The 15,978-nt window shown below is 33.5% G+C and overlaps 1 protein-coding gene across 1 annotated transcript in view; it reads left to right on the plus strand.

The window, feature by feature from the left end:
• SEMA3A (semaphorin 3A) overlaps positions 1 to 15,978 on the plus strand; it is a 302,957-nt gene that overhangs the window by 255,303 nt on the left and 31,676 nt on the right. Inside the window, exons 8-12 of the mRNA XM_054564613.1 lie at positions 8,638 to 8,780; positions 10,305 to 10,419; positions 10,515 to 10,584; positions 13,097 to 13,241; positions 15,740 to 15,959. Coding sequence (XP_054420588.1) covers positions 8,638 to 8,780; positions 10,305 to 10,419; positions 10,515 to 10,584; positions 13,097 to 13,241; positions 15,740 to 15,959 — 693 coding nt within the window. The remainder of the gene's footprint in view (positions 1 to 8,637; positions 8,781 to 10,304; positions 10,420 to 10,514; positions 10,585 to 13,096; positions 13,242 to 15,739; positions 15,960 to 15,978) is intronic.

Here is a 15,978-nt window from a genome sequence, read left to right on the forward strand (position 1 = left end):
CAGAAATAGGTGATTTGGATTGTTTTTCCACAGTTGGTTGGTGGTTTATGTCCCTCCTATTCTGCTCTGGAACTTCCTATCATGCTTTACAAGGGGACTGATTATTTCATGGTGTGAAACTAGTCCTTGTAGCAGTTTCACAAGATAGCATATAATCATTCATTCCACCCTCTATTGTAATGAACTATGTATAATTTATATCCTAGAACCCAATATATGTCATAACTTCTAAATTTATAGATACTCTGAAAGCCTTAATTAATTATCCTTTAATTCATTTTCAGAAAAAAAAAAGTATTTCTCCAATTTTAGTTGTATGTTCTTGTACTTTACAGGCTTGTTTGTGGAAGGGATAGGTCGAAATGCTGGTAAAAATGTTGCTGTGCGAGAAATTCAGATTGATTCTAATGCTGAGAGCAGCAAAATGTGTTCATTATTTAAATAAGCTCAAGCTGCCAAATGAATCATAAAGGCAGCTGCATGTCCTTTGCCAAGGTGTCATTTTCATTAAGTGTGAGATTGCACCTGAAGGACAGTTTAATTTGCAGCTGCTAAAAATATTTCGACAGAGTGGTACTGTTACAAGTGGGTGGCAGGTGGTGCCCAAACGTGAATTTTGCAAGAAATACCATCTGTGGGATAAGGTGTAGAAGAATGTCAAGGGGGTGGTAAAGGAGATAAAGGGGGAAAGAAAAGAGAAGTGTATTTACCTAGTGTTTATTGCTATTATCATGACTATAGATTGCATGCTTCACATAATAGCATTGGCCCGAGATTATTAAATATTATTTGTTCAGCTTCCACCATGTGCTCAAGGCATTGCAAGAGGACCACAGTACCTGTAAAGACAGAGTTTCTTCCCCAGAGGCATACCATTTAAGCTTTCCAGATGAGAGACTCCTTTCCAACTCTATTTACCTTTCATAGTATTTGCATTGTAGTTTTGTGCTAGTGAGATTAATGCACTTTGATCTTGCTTAAATGGATTTTGCCACTTTCTTTTGATGTCAACTTTAGTATACATCTACATTGACTTTCTGCTTCACATCGAAAGAAATATTTTCAAATTGTACAAGCTCAAATATTTTGTTAAATTTTTGCCACTTGAGAGTCTGTGAACAGAGTAGAGAACGTTGCAATGTGGCAGGGTATCTAGGGGCACTTTAACTATTTACATTACAAAAAGATCTGTATATGTGTATCTGTTCGTTTCAATAGACTCGGCCAGATGGAAATCAGGAATTTGTATCTGCAGACTGGAAATAGGCATTCTCTGCTTTAATGGGCTACAGACACTACTTTAAAAGAAAAAGGAACTAGTAAGCTTAGACTTTTCATTTCTGTGTGCCATTTGATGGTAGCAACTGGAAGTAGAATAGCTTCTTTTTGAATATCATGAACTCTCTTAGGTTCCTAAGGAGAACTAATAAAGTAGATCAGTCTGAGTTTGGATAGAACTTTTCCATGGGGAGTTTTTGATGACAGGGAAAGATATTGAATTGCTTGTAGTTTTTCAGGATATTGGTAATCTCTGACCTCCAACATATGCACTGTTTTTAGCTGCATATAATGGAGAAATATGCTTTCTGTTACTTTAATCCTATTGATGGAATCTAATTTTAAAAAACTGCAAACAGATAATTAATTTTACTTTATTAATCCTCTAACCCAAAAGGATACAATCAAAAAAAGAAAAACTTCTTCCAGTTAAAAGAATATTCATAACATTTCAGAAGATCATTTGAAAACCTGTTTTGTCATAAACCCTTAAAAATAGTTGCAATTTAAAGAGGAACATCTAAGCATTTCTTTACCCAGAAACCCAAACATTGTTGAGCCTATGGTGAGTGCTACTCACCCCAGAAGCTGTAATAAACTATGTCAAAAAGGAAGACAATGTGATTCTTTCTTTAAAAAAAGAAAAAAAAACAATTACACAAATTGTCAGATAGTCATGGGAATGTAAGGTACAGCATAAAGAATACAGTCGGTAATATTATAATGTGTACGGTGTCAGTCAGGTACTAGATTTATCGGGGTGATCACTTTATGAGTTATGTAAATGTCTAACCATTATGTTGTGCACCTGAAACTAATGTAATATTGTACCTTAACTATAACTAAGAAGTAAATTTTGCAAAAGTAAGCCACAGAACAACAAAAAAGACAGGTTTTAGTTTGGGAGATTTTAATTTATTCACTTCTTAAGGACAACGCTCTCTCTCGGAAATTATGCTTAGCCTGAAAGAAATAGTCAGCAATAATGAAAAGATCAGCTTACAAGAAGAAAGGGGAAAGAAAAAAAAGTAAGTAAAGTAGAGTTTTATAGATTCTAATTGAGAAATATATATGCACCAGCTGCCAGGGAATGGTTTTTTGTGTTAAAGGCACTAGACAGTACAAGATGGTTTGGAGAAGATGAGGCCAGAGGCAGGGAAAACAGATTGCATGGGACTGCCAGGTGAGAAGAGATAAGGACCTACATCCGAGTAGTTGCAGTGGGACAGATTCAAAATATGTTTAGGGGAATAATTTGTTCTATATAGAACCTGAAGGCAAGAGAGGGAGGAATGTAGGACAAATGCCTGTCATAACAAATGTGAAAATGAGGATGATAGAAAAAGAATTAAATTTTATAAGACAGGTAGAAGCAAACTTTCTCTCATGTTTGTGAACTACATGCTTATAAAGATAGTAGCTACAGCATTCTCTAGAATGATAAACAGGTTCACTAAGGGCTTAAAGAATGAATGGTTTTCAGTTCTGCTGGACACATACATCACAGTTGGTTTATGGATGATACTGATTGTCCTCAGTTTATTTTCTATATCAGAGACACTGCAAATAATGTAACTGACAAGGTTTTCTTTTTCTCTCTTGTGCTAGAGAGCTTGAAGCTAAAAATGTGGTGCACGTATATTCATTCAATGTAGTAACTGCTCTCAGCCTTGTTTCTGGCTCAGAGTAACATGTGCCTTATTGTCCTTTATGCTTAGTGTATGTTTAATTTACGCTTTTTTATCATATCCTATGTCACCTGAAATCTGTTCTGGAAAGTGTATGGTATAAGTACATTCATAACTGTTTCTGAAGTATTGTATGGATGGCTTAGAAGAAAGGGGTAATACAAGTAGAAAAACAGTTAGAGGATTCCAAAAATATAACTGTAAGTTACAAAGGACTTGAATTGTGAGGGTAACATTAAGGCTATAAAATGATAGCAGGAATTTGTTTGATAATAAATTTAGAGTGCAAAGGAAAAGTCCTGCAGGAGATGCAGGCAATTTAAGGTAAAATAACATTTTATGTCTAGATGTTGATGTTGACATTAACCAAAACGGTAAGTTAGAAAAGAGCAGAGACACTTTTAAAAAATAAGTTGATATGTTTCTTGCTTTGTAAGATGAATCAAAGTTGCAATAAGATATCTAATCTGAGTCAGAATTTTGAATTTTGAGCTCATCTTTCTTCTCCACTTTCATATCTACCCTTCCTGAAGTGTCCCCTCTCTGAAAATGAGTTCTATCCAACCAATTATCTAAATCAGACATCTGTTTAACATTTCTGTTTTTCTCACTACTCCTTTTATCAACATCTTATCAATGAATATAATCCATCAGTTCTACTTTCACATAGTCCCTACATATGTTTCCTTCTTTATACAGCTCAATATCACCATCATTTCTCACCAGTCTCCAAACTGATCTTTCTGTCTTCATTCTTGCCTCACCATAAGTTTTTTCTCTATAACAAGCAGAATGATCTTCTTAAAAGAGTTACCTGATAATGGTGTTGCTAGGTTTAAAACACTCAAGGGTTTCCCTCCTAGCCATTAGGACAGTACACTGAACGACACTTTCCTTTCATCCTGGCCTCTTAAACTTCCTCATCATCACTGGCCACCTCTGTCTTCATTGACCACTCGCTGTGTGCACAACATTCTCTGTTGTTTCTGTGACTTTACACATTTGTTCCTTCTACCTGGGACATTCCTGATTATTCTTCAGGTCTTAAATTATATGTCATATCTTCTAAGAAAAACTTTCCCAAATTCCTTCAAGGCAAGATTGTCTCTCCAATATTCTACTGCATTCTTTCCAAATTCTTAGTTTTGCTTTTTTGTGCAGTTTCATAATATCTCTATTTAATTGTTGGTATTCTCTCACAGAGAGTAAGCAAAAATGGACATAATGTAACATCCATAAAATGATTTTCATCATAATATCCCCAAACATTCCACAATCCATAGCACAGAATTATAAAATACTTGAGCAGTGAAAATAAAAACGGTGAGTAACTGCATGAAGAATAGAGATTGTTATCCGAGTATTATTCTGTAGACTATTGGATCGAGAGCAGATATAGAGTCCTTAAACTTAGAATGAGGAAAGATCATTCCTTCACAAAAAGAATACATACATATATATATATAAATATATATGTATATATTTATGTATATATTTTCATGTGGATGGGGAAATGGAGAAAGAAAAAGGGGGGGATTTTACTAAATGGCTTTGCTCTTAACAATATAACAAATAACAAGTCCATCCTTGGGAAGTAAAGTGAAAGATGGTAGTACCTTAAGGTAATCAGAATGACTTTAAAGTCATTGTTAGTACACCTACAATAAGTAAAAAATATTCCTTAGCAACAGCAAGATTCTTATTTAAAATAGAGTGAATTTATAGTACACCCATTTGCTATTATTATATAATTTTCTTCATCCTTGTTTAGATATAGGAGTGAATAGAAGAAAGCTCTGGGGATTTGCACAGGTACAGTGAATGTTCATAAGGCTAAGAAGTCTTATGGTAATAAGGAAAAAACAATTAGAATGGCTGATTAGAATGTTCAGATTGGATAAAATAGGGAATTCACCAGTGAGGAGAGCAATAGACTGGGAGAAAAAGAGTGGGTAAAAAAACAAAATAGCACAAGAAATGGAAGGCAAAATTGGTGGATTGAAGAAGTAGAAAATGAATAATGAGCAAAGGTTTTAACCAAAAACGAGAATTTCTAAGTTTCTAATTTCTAGAAGGATATTATATCAACTAAACACCTATTTTATTTTGAAATAAGAATAAATGTTTTTTAAAGATTTTATTTATTTCTTTATTTATTTTTAGAGAGAGAGAGAGGAAGGGAGGGAGAAAGAAAGGGAGAGAAACATCAATGTGTGGTTGCCTCTCACTTGCCCCCTACTGGGGACCTGTCCCGCAACCCAGACATGTGCCCTGACTGGGAATCCAAATGGTGACCCTTTGGTTCACAGGCTGGCACTCAACCCACTGAACCACATCAGCCATGGCAGAATACATGTTTTTTCCAGTATTAGATATAACCTAAATGTCTTGAAGACAAGTTACATTAAATTAGCATTATTTTTTATATTCTTTTTTTCTATTTTAATAAATTTGGCTGTTATTTTATATGTATAACTTTATTTTTTGGCTATGTCTGAAGTTATGCCAAGCTGTTATTTTGCCCGCAATATCCCTTATTTCTATAGTATCAGATATGAAGAAATTAAGATTGAAAGCCCTTTCACCAATTTACATGCTGATAATTTGCTTGAATTATTTTTCACTGAAGTCCACATTTGTAAGGTGATAGTTATCCTCATATATTGCAGAGAGGGAAACATGATGCTCCATAATGCCTTCTCTCATGCCTTCTCTCCTATACATGTAAAAAATTGTTTGTGTTGTTTTTGTGTTTCTAACATCACTCTTACTAGATAGAACAAGGGATATATACATTATTTTTCATTGTTTTCTACAGTGTCCTGTGTTTATTTATGTAAAATAAAAGGTGCTTGATCACTTAAAATTTTTTTAAGTCATTCAAGTGTTTATATGAACAACTACACTAATTTGGGAGGTAATATTAAACCAGCTTGCTCCATGACTAAAGCACAAGAATGTATGATATTTTATAATTAAAATTAAAAATTATGTAGCTGAATTACAATGTGATCCCTTAAACTCAGCATGTGATTGAGGGTTCCTTTCACTATAATCTAATGATACTAATATATTTACTAACATTTTACAAAGTTGTTTCACATGCATTAAGGTTAAAATAATTGTTTTAATATAAACTATGTGTGACATAAAAGATAAATAGAACCCATTTTGAAATAAATCCAGTTTGAAAATTAGGCATCTGAGATCTGAGAATTAAGAGTAATATCAGAGGCCACAAAAGTTGCGAGTGACTGAACTGATTTCTTTCATACGCACACATCTTGTTTCTAGGAGCCTAACTTCACCAGTGAGGTAATAATCCTTGGTCCATACATTACAATTCTTACCATGTCACATTAATTATTCCTCTCATCATTCCTTATGAGACAAACACACACACATATTCACAAATGTATTTATGGATGTGAACAAGTACAAATTTACAAAGACAAGTAAGATTTGCAACAATTACTAAGGTTAAACTAATGCATTATATTATGCGTCTTTTAAAAATTCAGGTGCTAAGTGATTTCAACTTTTAAATTACTATTTTCTTACTCTTATTCCAGTGGAACACTAAACTCTAAATGTGAATAAGTAATATTTCATATGTTTTACATTACTTACAGAGTCCATATAATTTGCCTAAGACAGATAGTAGAATATACTAAATACATGGTCCCAGAGCAAATGTTAAAGAAAGGTTACAAGCATGGAAAATATGATTAAGATGATTTTTCACAGGTGTAAAGATTAGGACTCAATACCACGAATAAATCTAGCTTCAGGATTCTGAACTTTTTCCTGGTCTCTTAAGTATGATGCTTACTTGTATGTATATATTTCATTGTTTACACTATACACCATGGGAATAAAGGTAGATTACTCTAAGAATTTAAGTACCTGCAATGTCCTAAGTGCGTTCAATGAGATAAATGCAAGTTCCTATTATATTACATATTAAAGCCATTAAGCTAGTACATATTGTTATACAGTTTGTATGAGCCACAACCATATCAACCCAGGTATTTGCAGAAGTATTTTTTTAAAGTAGGGGTCTAAACTTTGCTGATATACCTTAAGCACAATCTAGACAGTCTCATTTTTTCCTATTTTCTTTCCTCCCCTTCTGGAACAGATATTTACTGAATGTTCACTATGTTTAAACTGTAGGATCATAACATGAAACTAAATATTCCAAGTCCTTGTTCTTATGGAACTTACATTCCATTGGGGTGGAGAGGGAGAAAGCAATGAGCAAATGAAGGTTAGATAGATAGAGAGAGACAAAGGAGACAGAGAGATGTATCCTAGCAGGTTATGAATAATGTTAGGAAAAAAATAATGTATAAAAATAAGTTTTTTAAAAAAGCCTGAAGGATTTCAATGCTTTAAAGAGAGTAGTCAACAAAGACATTTTTGATAATGTAATATTTGAACAAAGACCTGAGTAAAAGCAGGAACTCAAAAGTTAGGACACATGAAGGCAGAGTTACACAGGAAGCTAAACCCTGAGGCAGCACTGACAGTACTTGACTTGTTTGAGAACCAGAAGGCGCAGGCGCGGCTGAGTAGGAGTGAGATGGGGAACGAAGGGTAGGTAGAAGAAAAGGCATTCGAAGTAACAGGAACCGGATCATAAATGGCTTCTGCTCACTATAAGAATTAATAGTTCAGAACCAGAGGCATGGAAACAAGGAACAGAAGGAGAAGGGACTAGTCAAGGAACATGTGTGAATGACACATGGACATGGACTACAGGGTGGGGATTGACTGTGGGAGCAGGAGGGAGTGGGCTGGGTGGAGGAGGGCAAAGAAGGAAAAACTGGGACAACTGTAATAGAACAACAATAAAATATTTAATTAAAAAAAGAATTGATATTTCACTGTGAGTCATTTGGAAAGATATAAGAGGGTTCCGAGAGGGACGTGTCAGAGGTTCACTCTGGCTGTTGTGTGGAGAAGTAGACCAAGGTTGGTAAAATAGGATGAAGGGGGCTATTAGGTGTCTATTACTAGCAACGGTTGTCTGGGAGAGGCTGGTCTTAAAGGATGTGGGAGGTAATGGTGATGAAGAGGGATGTACTGACAGAATTTGGGATGTGAGAGACAGAGAGGACTCAAGGGTGGCTCCATGGTTTCTGGCTTGAGTAGGTAGTAAGTGGTGTTGCTATTTACTAAGATGGGGAATGACAGGAGGGGAGTTTGTTTTTTTTGATAGTTTATGTAGATCTTATCTCTCCCCCCCCAGTTTTTGCTGGAAATTGGAATAGACTATTTGGTAGTTTCATTTAAACTATTTTACGTTTGAAAGGAAGAATAACAGTGGCAATGGCAATAAGTAATATTTGATAGCACTTAAAGTTTGCAAAATATTTTAATACCCAGTAATGCATTAGCACTATGTGGTCACACTGCCGATTTCTGCACCTACTCCTAACTCTCTGAGAAAAAAATTAATCAATGTTTTCATGAGACAAGGAAATTTGCATAAAATTTGTTTAAAATGCATTAAAAAATGGTTCACATATACTGAAGAACGTGAACCAAGAAAAGATTAGTTCTTGAAATATGTCAAACAGGAGTTAAGGAAAGTGAAAGTGGACTGTAATGAATGATATTATTTTCCAGCTGTGAATTAACATATGTCCTATAATTTGTCTCCTAGATCCAAGGTTCATTAGTGCTCACCTCATCCCAGAGAGTGACAACCCGGAAGATGACAAAGTATATTTTTTCTTCCGTGAAAATGCGATAGATGGAGAACACACTGGAAAAGCCACTCATGCTAGAATAGGTCAGATATGCAAGGTGAGGTACAGAAAAAAATTGAAGAGGGTACTGTTTGATCATAGTATTATTTCTTTTTCTTTTCCACCTATGTGCATATACAATGAAAAAATCTGGCTAAAATACTTGACTGATCACTATATATATTTAAATGGTAAAAAATGATTGAATACGTATTATAGTTTATAAGTAACTCTTCATAGTCAAACAAGCAGGTTGAGGTTGTGAGGTATTACTTCAAAATTACATTACATTAAATGATTTTAGTTTGAAATTCTGAAGAAATACATACTAGGAGAATAACTTTTTTATATTCTTAGACCTAGCACATTTTTCTACAATATTTAAGTTTTGAATGAACATTTGCTGTTAGGATAACTAAAGTATTAATATAAGAGAAAATTATTAGAGTTTGTTCTTATAAATTGATTACTATAACATCTCATGTATATATACATTCATACATAATTATGAGGCTCTGAACTTTAAGTAATTCATTTACTGTGTAGCACAAAATCGAATGTAATATTGCTTTATAATGTAAGATATATGGAACAAGAATTGTCAATACTTATAGATTAGTTTTTAGTGTGAAGATCTGATAACAGTACTATTTTTTCCTCTACCTATGTATAATACAATATGTGTGCAGTATAAACAAAGTCAACCATTCTTCATATATTAAAGCAGCTTTCATCTCAAGAGAGTGGCAAAGCCAGAACCAGTAATTGTCTTAGAACTGAATTCTTTCTTTTAAAAAAAATCATGAAATTTGAATAATCTGTTAGAAGGTGGGTTAATCTTTTTGTTACGCCAATCATGATTTAATTATTTATCTCTAGTATATTAAATTACTTGAAAATTAAAAGTTTTAACAATCTGGAAGTATAAAAATACTATGTGAAATGTATGAGAATTCACAAAATATGTATTTAAAAGCACTGCTTCAAAAGTTAAAAACATCTTTATAGTATATAAAATCACATAAAATATAAATCAGTATTATATTTTAAAGGGATTTTCAAAATGTTTCACTAGAATGAGTTTCCTTTATTAAGTTTTATGCAAATATTTTTTCAAAGAGATGTATTTTCAACATGAGTTATAAAGCATGTGTTTATTCTTTCATTCAGTACATACTTAAGTGCCTACTATGTGCCAGTGTATTCAGTACTTGTACTGTGAATCAATTTAGATAAATAAGTAAGATCTCAAGATATATAATGCAGGAGAGAGATATTTAAAGCAAACCAAAACAAATGCCACAGTCAAAATTGTTCATTGAAGAGTGGTAAGAGAGTGGAAAAAGTGACTTTTTAATGCTAAGGCAAATGTATTATAAGTCATTCCTTGAGTAAGGTTTGAGTGAATAGATTTGATCAACGATATGACTTAAAAACATAGGTACTTGTATCTTGTCATTTGAAATTATTCTTCATTTGGAAATATGAGGAATTGTATTTTGTGTCTACATCAAGATAACAAAAATACTGGAGATTGTCTTTTATATGCGCAGTTCCTAAAACCAGCATTCTCTCCTTTCAGAATGACTTCGGGGGGCACAGAAGTCTGGTGAATAAATGGACGACTTTCCTCAAAGCTCGTCTGATTTGCTCAGTGCCAGGTCCAAACGGCATTGACACTCATTTTGATGAATTGCGTAAGTATAGCTGATTATGTTTTACAGAGAATATTTGTTCGGATTTTGCCATAATCATCAAAAATTCAACTTTTCTCAATTTTGTTTTCAAACAGAGGATATATTCCTAATGAATTCTAAAGATCCTAAAAATCCAATTGTTTACGGAGTCTTTACAACTTCCAGGTAAACAGCATTTAACTCTTATTATCATAAAACTTCCTGTCCAAGCATCCATAATTTATAAAAATACATTTTTGAGGAAACAATGTTGGCTTATTCTTTGAGGCATTGTGCATTCTTTGGTAGCAGAAATAAGTTATGACCTAAATAGTTTTTTAAATAAATTTTAGCAAAAATATTATCATTATAAAATGGTGAAAACTGTATGTAATACCCTATGTATAGCTTTGATTTGAAAAATTGGTAGAGAATTATAAAAACGGAAATCTGAGTTTTGATAGGTTTATAGTGATATAAACTAAGACGGAAAAAAATGTTTTCCTTCCCTGCTCCTATCTCTTCTCCACTTCCTCCAAGCCCCTCTTCTCCCCTCCCTCTCCGGCCCCGCCCCTCCTTCTCTCCTCCGTTTCCCTCCTCCCCTTTTTGCCCCTCCCTTTCCTCCATTCTGCATGTCTCCCCAGGCTCTTGCTATAAATCAAGAAGCACTGATCTTCTATTACATTCAGTATACAGTTTACATTACCTGGAAGTGATAAAGGAAACATATATATACATACACAGAAATAGGGATATGTACTTCTATATGGATAAAGTGTTTAAAAAAATAATTTAAAATAAAAAATCAGGTAAACCACGGAAGGAACTGTGATAGCATAAACAGAAAGATTAACTGCAAAGTCCAACACTGATTTATTCTGTAAATATTAAAGCCTTACAAATTAATAGGTTATTTTGAACTAATAGAAACACATATTACTAAAACTATTTACGTACCTAAACATTTTCCCCCTTTAGTATAAAAACAGAATGGCAACTAAAGACTGGGAGAGGTCCAAATCAGACTTTAACCTGTTTCTCTGCTTCCTCAATGCCTGTGACAGTGATTCTCTGACTCAAGCATTCAGTGAATCACCTAGTGAACCCGTTAAAATACCGACTGCTAGGCCCTGTCCCCCCACCTCCGCCAGTTTCTGATTGAGCAGGAATGGGGTAAGACCTAAGAATGAGCATTTGTACCAAATTCCCAGGTGATGCCCATGCTGTTGGCCTAGGGAACACACCTTGAAAATCACTAGGTTAATGGGTAAGGTAATTTTACTGGTCTGCTTCAGTGAGCTGGATGTTTGTATGTGAGTCTTAACTGCTGTAAATCATTATCAAATCTTTCAATGATGATTCATGTCATCAAGAGATGAGTAACATATATAACAATGGAAAAGGGATATATAAACATTAAAAACTATGATGTATCAAATGTGTGTTAATTTGCTATTCTGTTATGAAAATATCGTTCGTAAATTTTGCAGCTGTTTACTGAGATTGACTATGGGTCAGGTGTCGTGCAATGTGTACCTAAAGTTACAGAAAAGAAGCCAAACATAATTTCTTCCCTCATGAAGCTTGCACTCTTCTGAACATTATCTATATGCATCAATTTCCAATAATAAACTCTTATAAACTATAAACACGTGTTTCAATTTGGTCTGATTTATATGTAATTTTCTATGAGAAAGATTGGTTAAGAGAAAAGCATTCCATATTTTAAATGCGCAAAACTATTTTATATCATTGTATAAATACAACCTTTAAACTGTATTTATGTAAGCAAAATAAAAAGAAAAATTGTGTCAGCTCATGACAAAAGTCTAGTTTGCTTCAATTACCTGATTTTTGTCTAGCAAAAAGTATGGAGATAATTGCTATAATACTCCACCATAGCTACTAACTAAAAATGATTTTCTGTATTGGGAAAAGGTGATTTTTTTAAATGCCTTCACAAAAATCAGTTGTTCTAATATTTATGGCTGTTTGGGAGTTAAAAATAATGTAATGTAACACATCACATGACATTGACTATCCATTTCATGCACCAGCTTCAGCTTATAGAATGAGTTCTTAAGCATTCTTGTTTAAAAATTCCCTAGTTTGATTTATGGTGCTTGAGGCTTAACATATCTCCAAAGATTATAGTTTTTTATTTTTCTAATTGATATTAAAATTAAATATTAGTTTTTAGATCATATGTTTTTCCTATCATAGTTTATATATGATATAAATATATATATTATATCAGTAATAAAGATGGATTCATCTATGCCTTCTATTTTTGACAATCATAATTTGTTCTCTTGTGACTTATTAAAATGTATAGAGACAGCAGTAGAGCGATTGCCAGGAGGAGGGGGTGGTGAGGGGAGGTAAAAGAAGGTAAAGGGGGGATAATTGATAATGGAAGGGGCCTTGAGTTGGGGTGGTAAACACATAACAATATACAGATGATGTATTATAAAATTGTGTACCTGAAACCTGTGTAACTTTATTAGCTAAAGTCACCCCAATAAATTCAATAAAAAAGGGGGAAAAAGACCAAAAATGTCTCCAACACTATTTGAGATTGCTAAGAGTTTATGTTCATTTTCATAATTGATATCTGAAATTTAAGAAGTCAGCATCAACCATTCTTCTGCCATTGTATAAAGATGAAAATATCTTTTTGTTTTCTCTCTTTTTTTAGTAACATCTTCAAGGGGTCAGCTGTGTGCATGTATAGCATGAGTGATGTGAGAAGGGTGTTCCTTGGTCCATATGCTCACAGGGATGGTCCCAACTATCAGTGGGTGCCTTATCAAGGAAGAGTCCCCTACCCACGACCAGGAACTGTAAGTGGCCTAGGTGCTTAAAACATAAAATGAATAAATTTCTGCTAGATATTAAAAAAATAGCAGCTATACACAGATATTAAATACAGATAATGTTAAAAATTCCAAGACTATAAATGAAAGCCAGGCAAGGGTTTTCTGTGATACCATGGAATACCAAGTATAAAGCCATGTTCTTTACAAATATTGATGTTTACATCCAGTTACTAATTCCCATAATTTTTGAGAAATAGAAACTGAGTGGGTAGGCTTTTTCTGATTGGCAAATAGTGAAAATGGCCTTTATGGAGAGTTGAAACAATTAATGTACCTCTGGCCGTGTTCTCTCTGATCATAGCAAAGGCTCAAAGGGTACACATTAGATAAGAGAAAAACAGCCTTTTTAATTGATATTGTAGGTAAAGAAGATATATGAAAAAATCACATAGAGTGAGCAGGGCCTATTATTTTACCAGATGCTGTTTACCATCACCAGCCTCTCCTTTTCCCTCCAGCAACCCTGGGCGTACTCAGGCTTAAACGAATAAACAAATAAAATTGGACAAAACTCAAAATCAAACCATATTTGATTCTTTAATTTAAAGTAGGAAGAAAAACAGAAAAGACTTCAGTCCCTGGCCAGGTTGCTCAGTTGGTTGGAGCGTCATCCTGTACACCAAAGCGTTGGGGGATGGATCTCCAGTTGGAGTCTGTGTGGGAGGCAACCGATCAACATTTCTCACATTGATGTCTCTCTCACTCTCTCTCTCTTTCTCTCTCTCCCTCTCCTTCTCTCTCAAATCAATAAACATATTTCAGGTGAGAATAAAAAAATTAATAATTAGAAATATTTTTGTGCCAGACCCTATTGTATGAGATTTATACTTATTGATATATATTATAATCAATAACCCAATCATTGTTCCCATTTCACAAATGAGGACACTAGGGCAAGGATAAAAGCCAGGATTCAATCCAAGCAGTTCGGATATAGAAGCTGTGCTCTCACCAGTATTCATAAAGAGTTATTATAACATGGGAAACTAAGTCAGCAACATGGATGAGTTCATTAATCCTAAAAGATGGCAGTTGAGAATTTATTTCACCAATTACTGGAGAAAAATATATTGTGACCTTCAAACAACGTGTCAGTAGATGGTATTTGTTTTTAAAGAAAACCTACAGCTAAGTAGTACTAGATGCAAAATTAAAAAGCCAGAAAGGCAAGAGAATGACACAAATATAGGATAAAATAAAAATAAATAAATTCCTTACTTTAACTTTTAATCACACATTTCTAAATTTTTGCAAGCTATATTTAACAGCAGAAAAACAAAAGAAAAGTAAATGTCATAAAAATGTTTATTGTTTTTCTAAGAATTTTTATAGCTTTTTGACATTCCTATAACATAAATAATTTTATAATTTACATAAAAAGTAATTCTTTAAACACTTTAACTGTTACATGCATATATATTAAAATATGTATATACATGTATATTCATAAATAGATACATACTCTTCCCATTTCAAAAGAGGTTTATTTATTTTATTTCTCATGAATTATTTATGATCTATATCAAGGTAATTACAGACAATTGATTTCTCCTTCTAAACCTTTTGTAAGAACCTCTCTATATTCCTTTTAGCTCCAAGCTGTTACATTAAGTGGCAGAAACTACGTGAGTGTAAGACAAAAAGGAAGATACTAGAGATTTTGTACTCTGAATGCTTCTACACATAATTAAATGGAATGAAAAGAGACACTGAAATCTGAATTTTCCCATTTCTGTTTTATTGCCTTACGTGGAGCATTTACATCCAGAGATGATATTCTGCCTGTATACTACAGTGCATCCTTTCTGAATCTCTATGGCCGTTGTCTACTCGGACCATTCTGAGTGGCCAGTTTCTGTGCCTTGCCGACTGAACACTTAATAATATCTTTCCTTATCCCTAAAATAACTTTAATCACTTAAGACATAGTACTTTTGGTATGTTTTCTGTACTCTTTCAGGATTATATCAGAAACAAAGCAATAAATACTTTATATTGTATTTATGTTAAAAAGAGTACTTGTATTTTAGCATTGGCCATAGGATAAAAAGCAAATATATCTAAGACAATTATGCTGAGTTTCTCTAATCTAATGATTAACTAAATGCAATTTTAACATATCCCATTATTAAGACAAACACTTCATCTATTACATAAATAAAGTATGTGGTGTTGTCACAATAGAGGCATCAGATCCTGCTATAGAATGAATTCATTACATGCATTTGCCATTTTGGGTAAGTGACATAACTAAATCCCATTGAGACTTAAGGTATGTTCAGGAAATATATAGTATATATTACACATACTAATTTAATTAACATTATCTTTGTTTGACCAGTTAACTTAAAAAATATAACCACAGGTTTAGATTCACAGACCATTTAGGCCATATATTATTAGATAAGTTATATTCTTGTTCATTACATTTTAATCAAAAGATATTCTCTTTACCTTATTAGTGTCCCAGCAAAACTTTTGGTGGATTTGACTCTACCAAAGACCTTCCTGATGATGTTATAACATTTGCAAGAAGTCATCCAGCCATGTACAACCCAGTGTTTCCTATCAATAACCGCCCGATAATGATCAAAACAGATGTAAATTATCAGTTTACACAAATTGTAGTGGATCGAGTGGATGCAGAAGATGGCCAGTATGATGTCATGTTTATTGGAACAGGTAACTATTTAACCTTGGC

This window comes from Pteronotus mesoamericanus, unplaced genomic scaffold (genome assembly GCF_021234165.1).
Source record: "Pteronotus mesoamericanus isolate MK-2021 breed Mesoamerican mustached bat unplaced genomic scaffold, CSHL_Meso_final scaffold_85, whole genome shotgun sequence".
Classification (NCBI taxonomy): domain Eukaryota; kingdom Metazoa; phylum Chordata; class Mammalia; order Chiroptera; family Mormoopidae; genus Pteronotus; species Pteronotus mesoamericanus.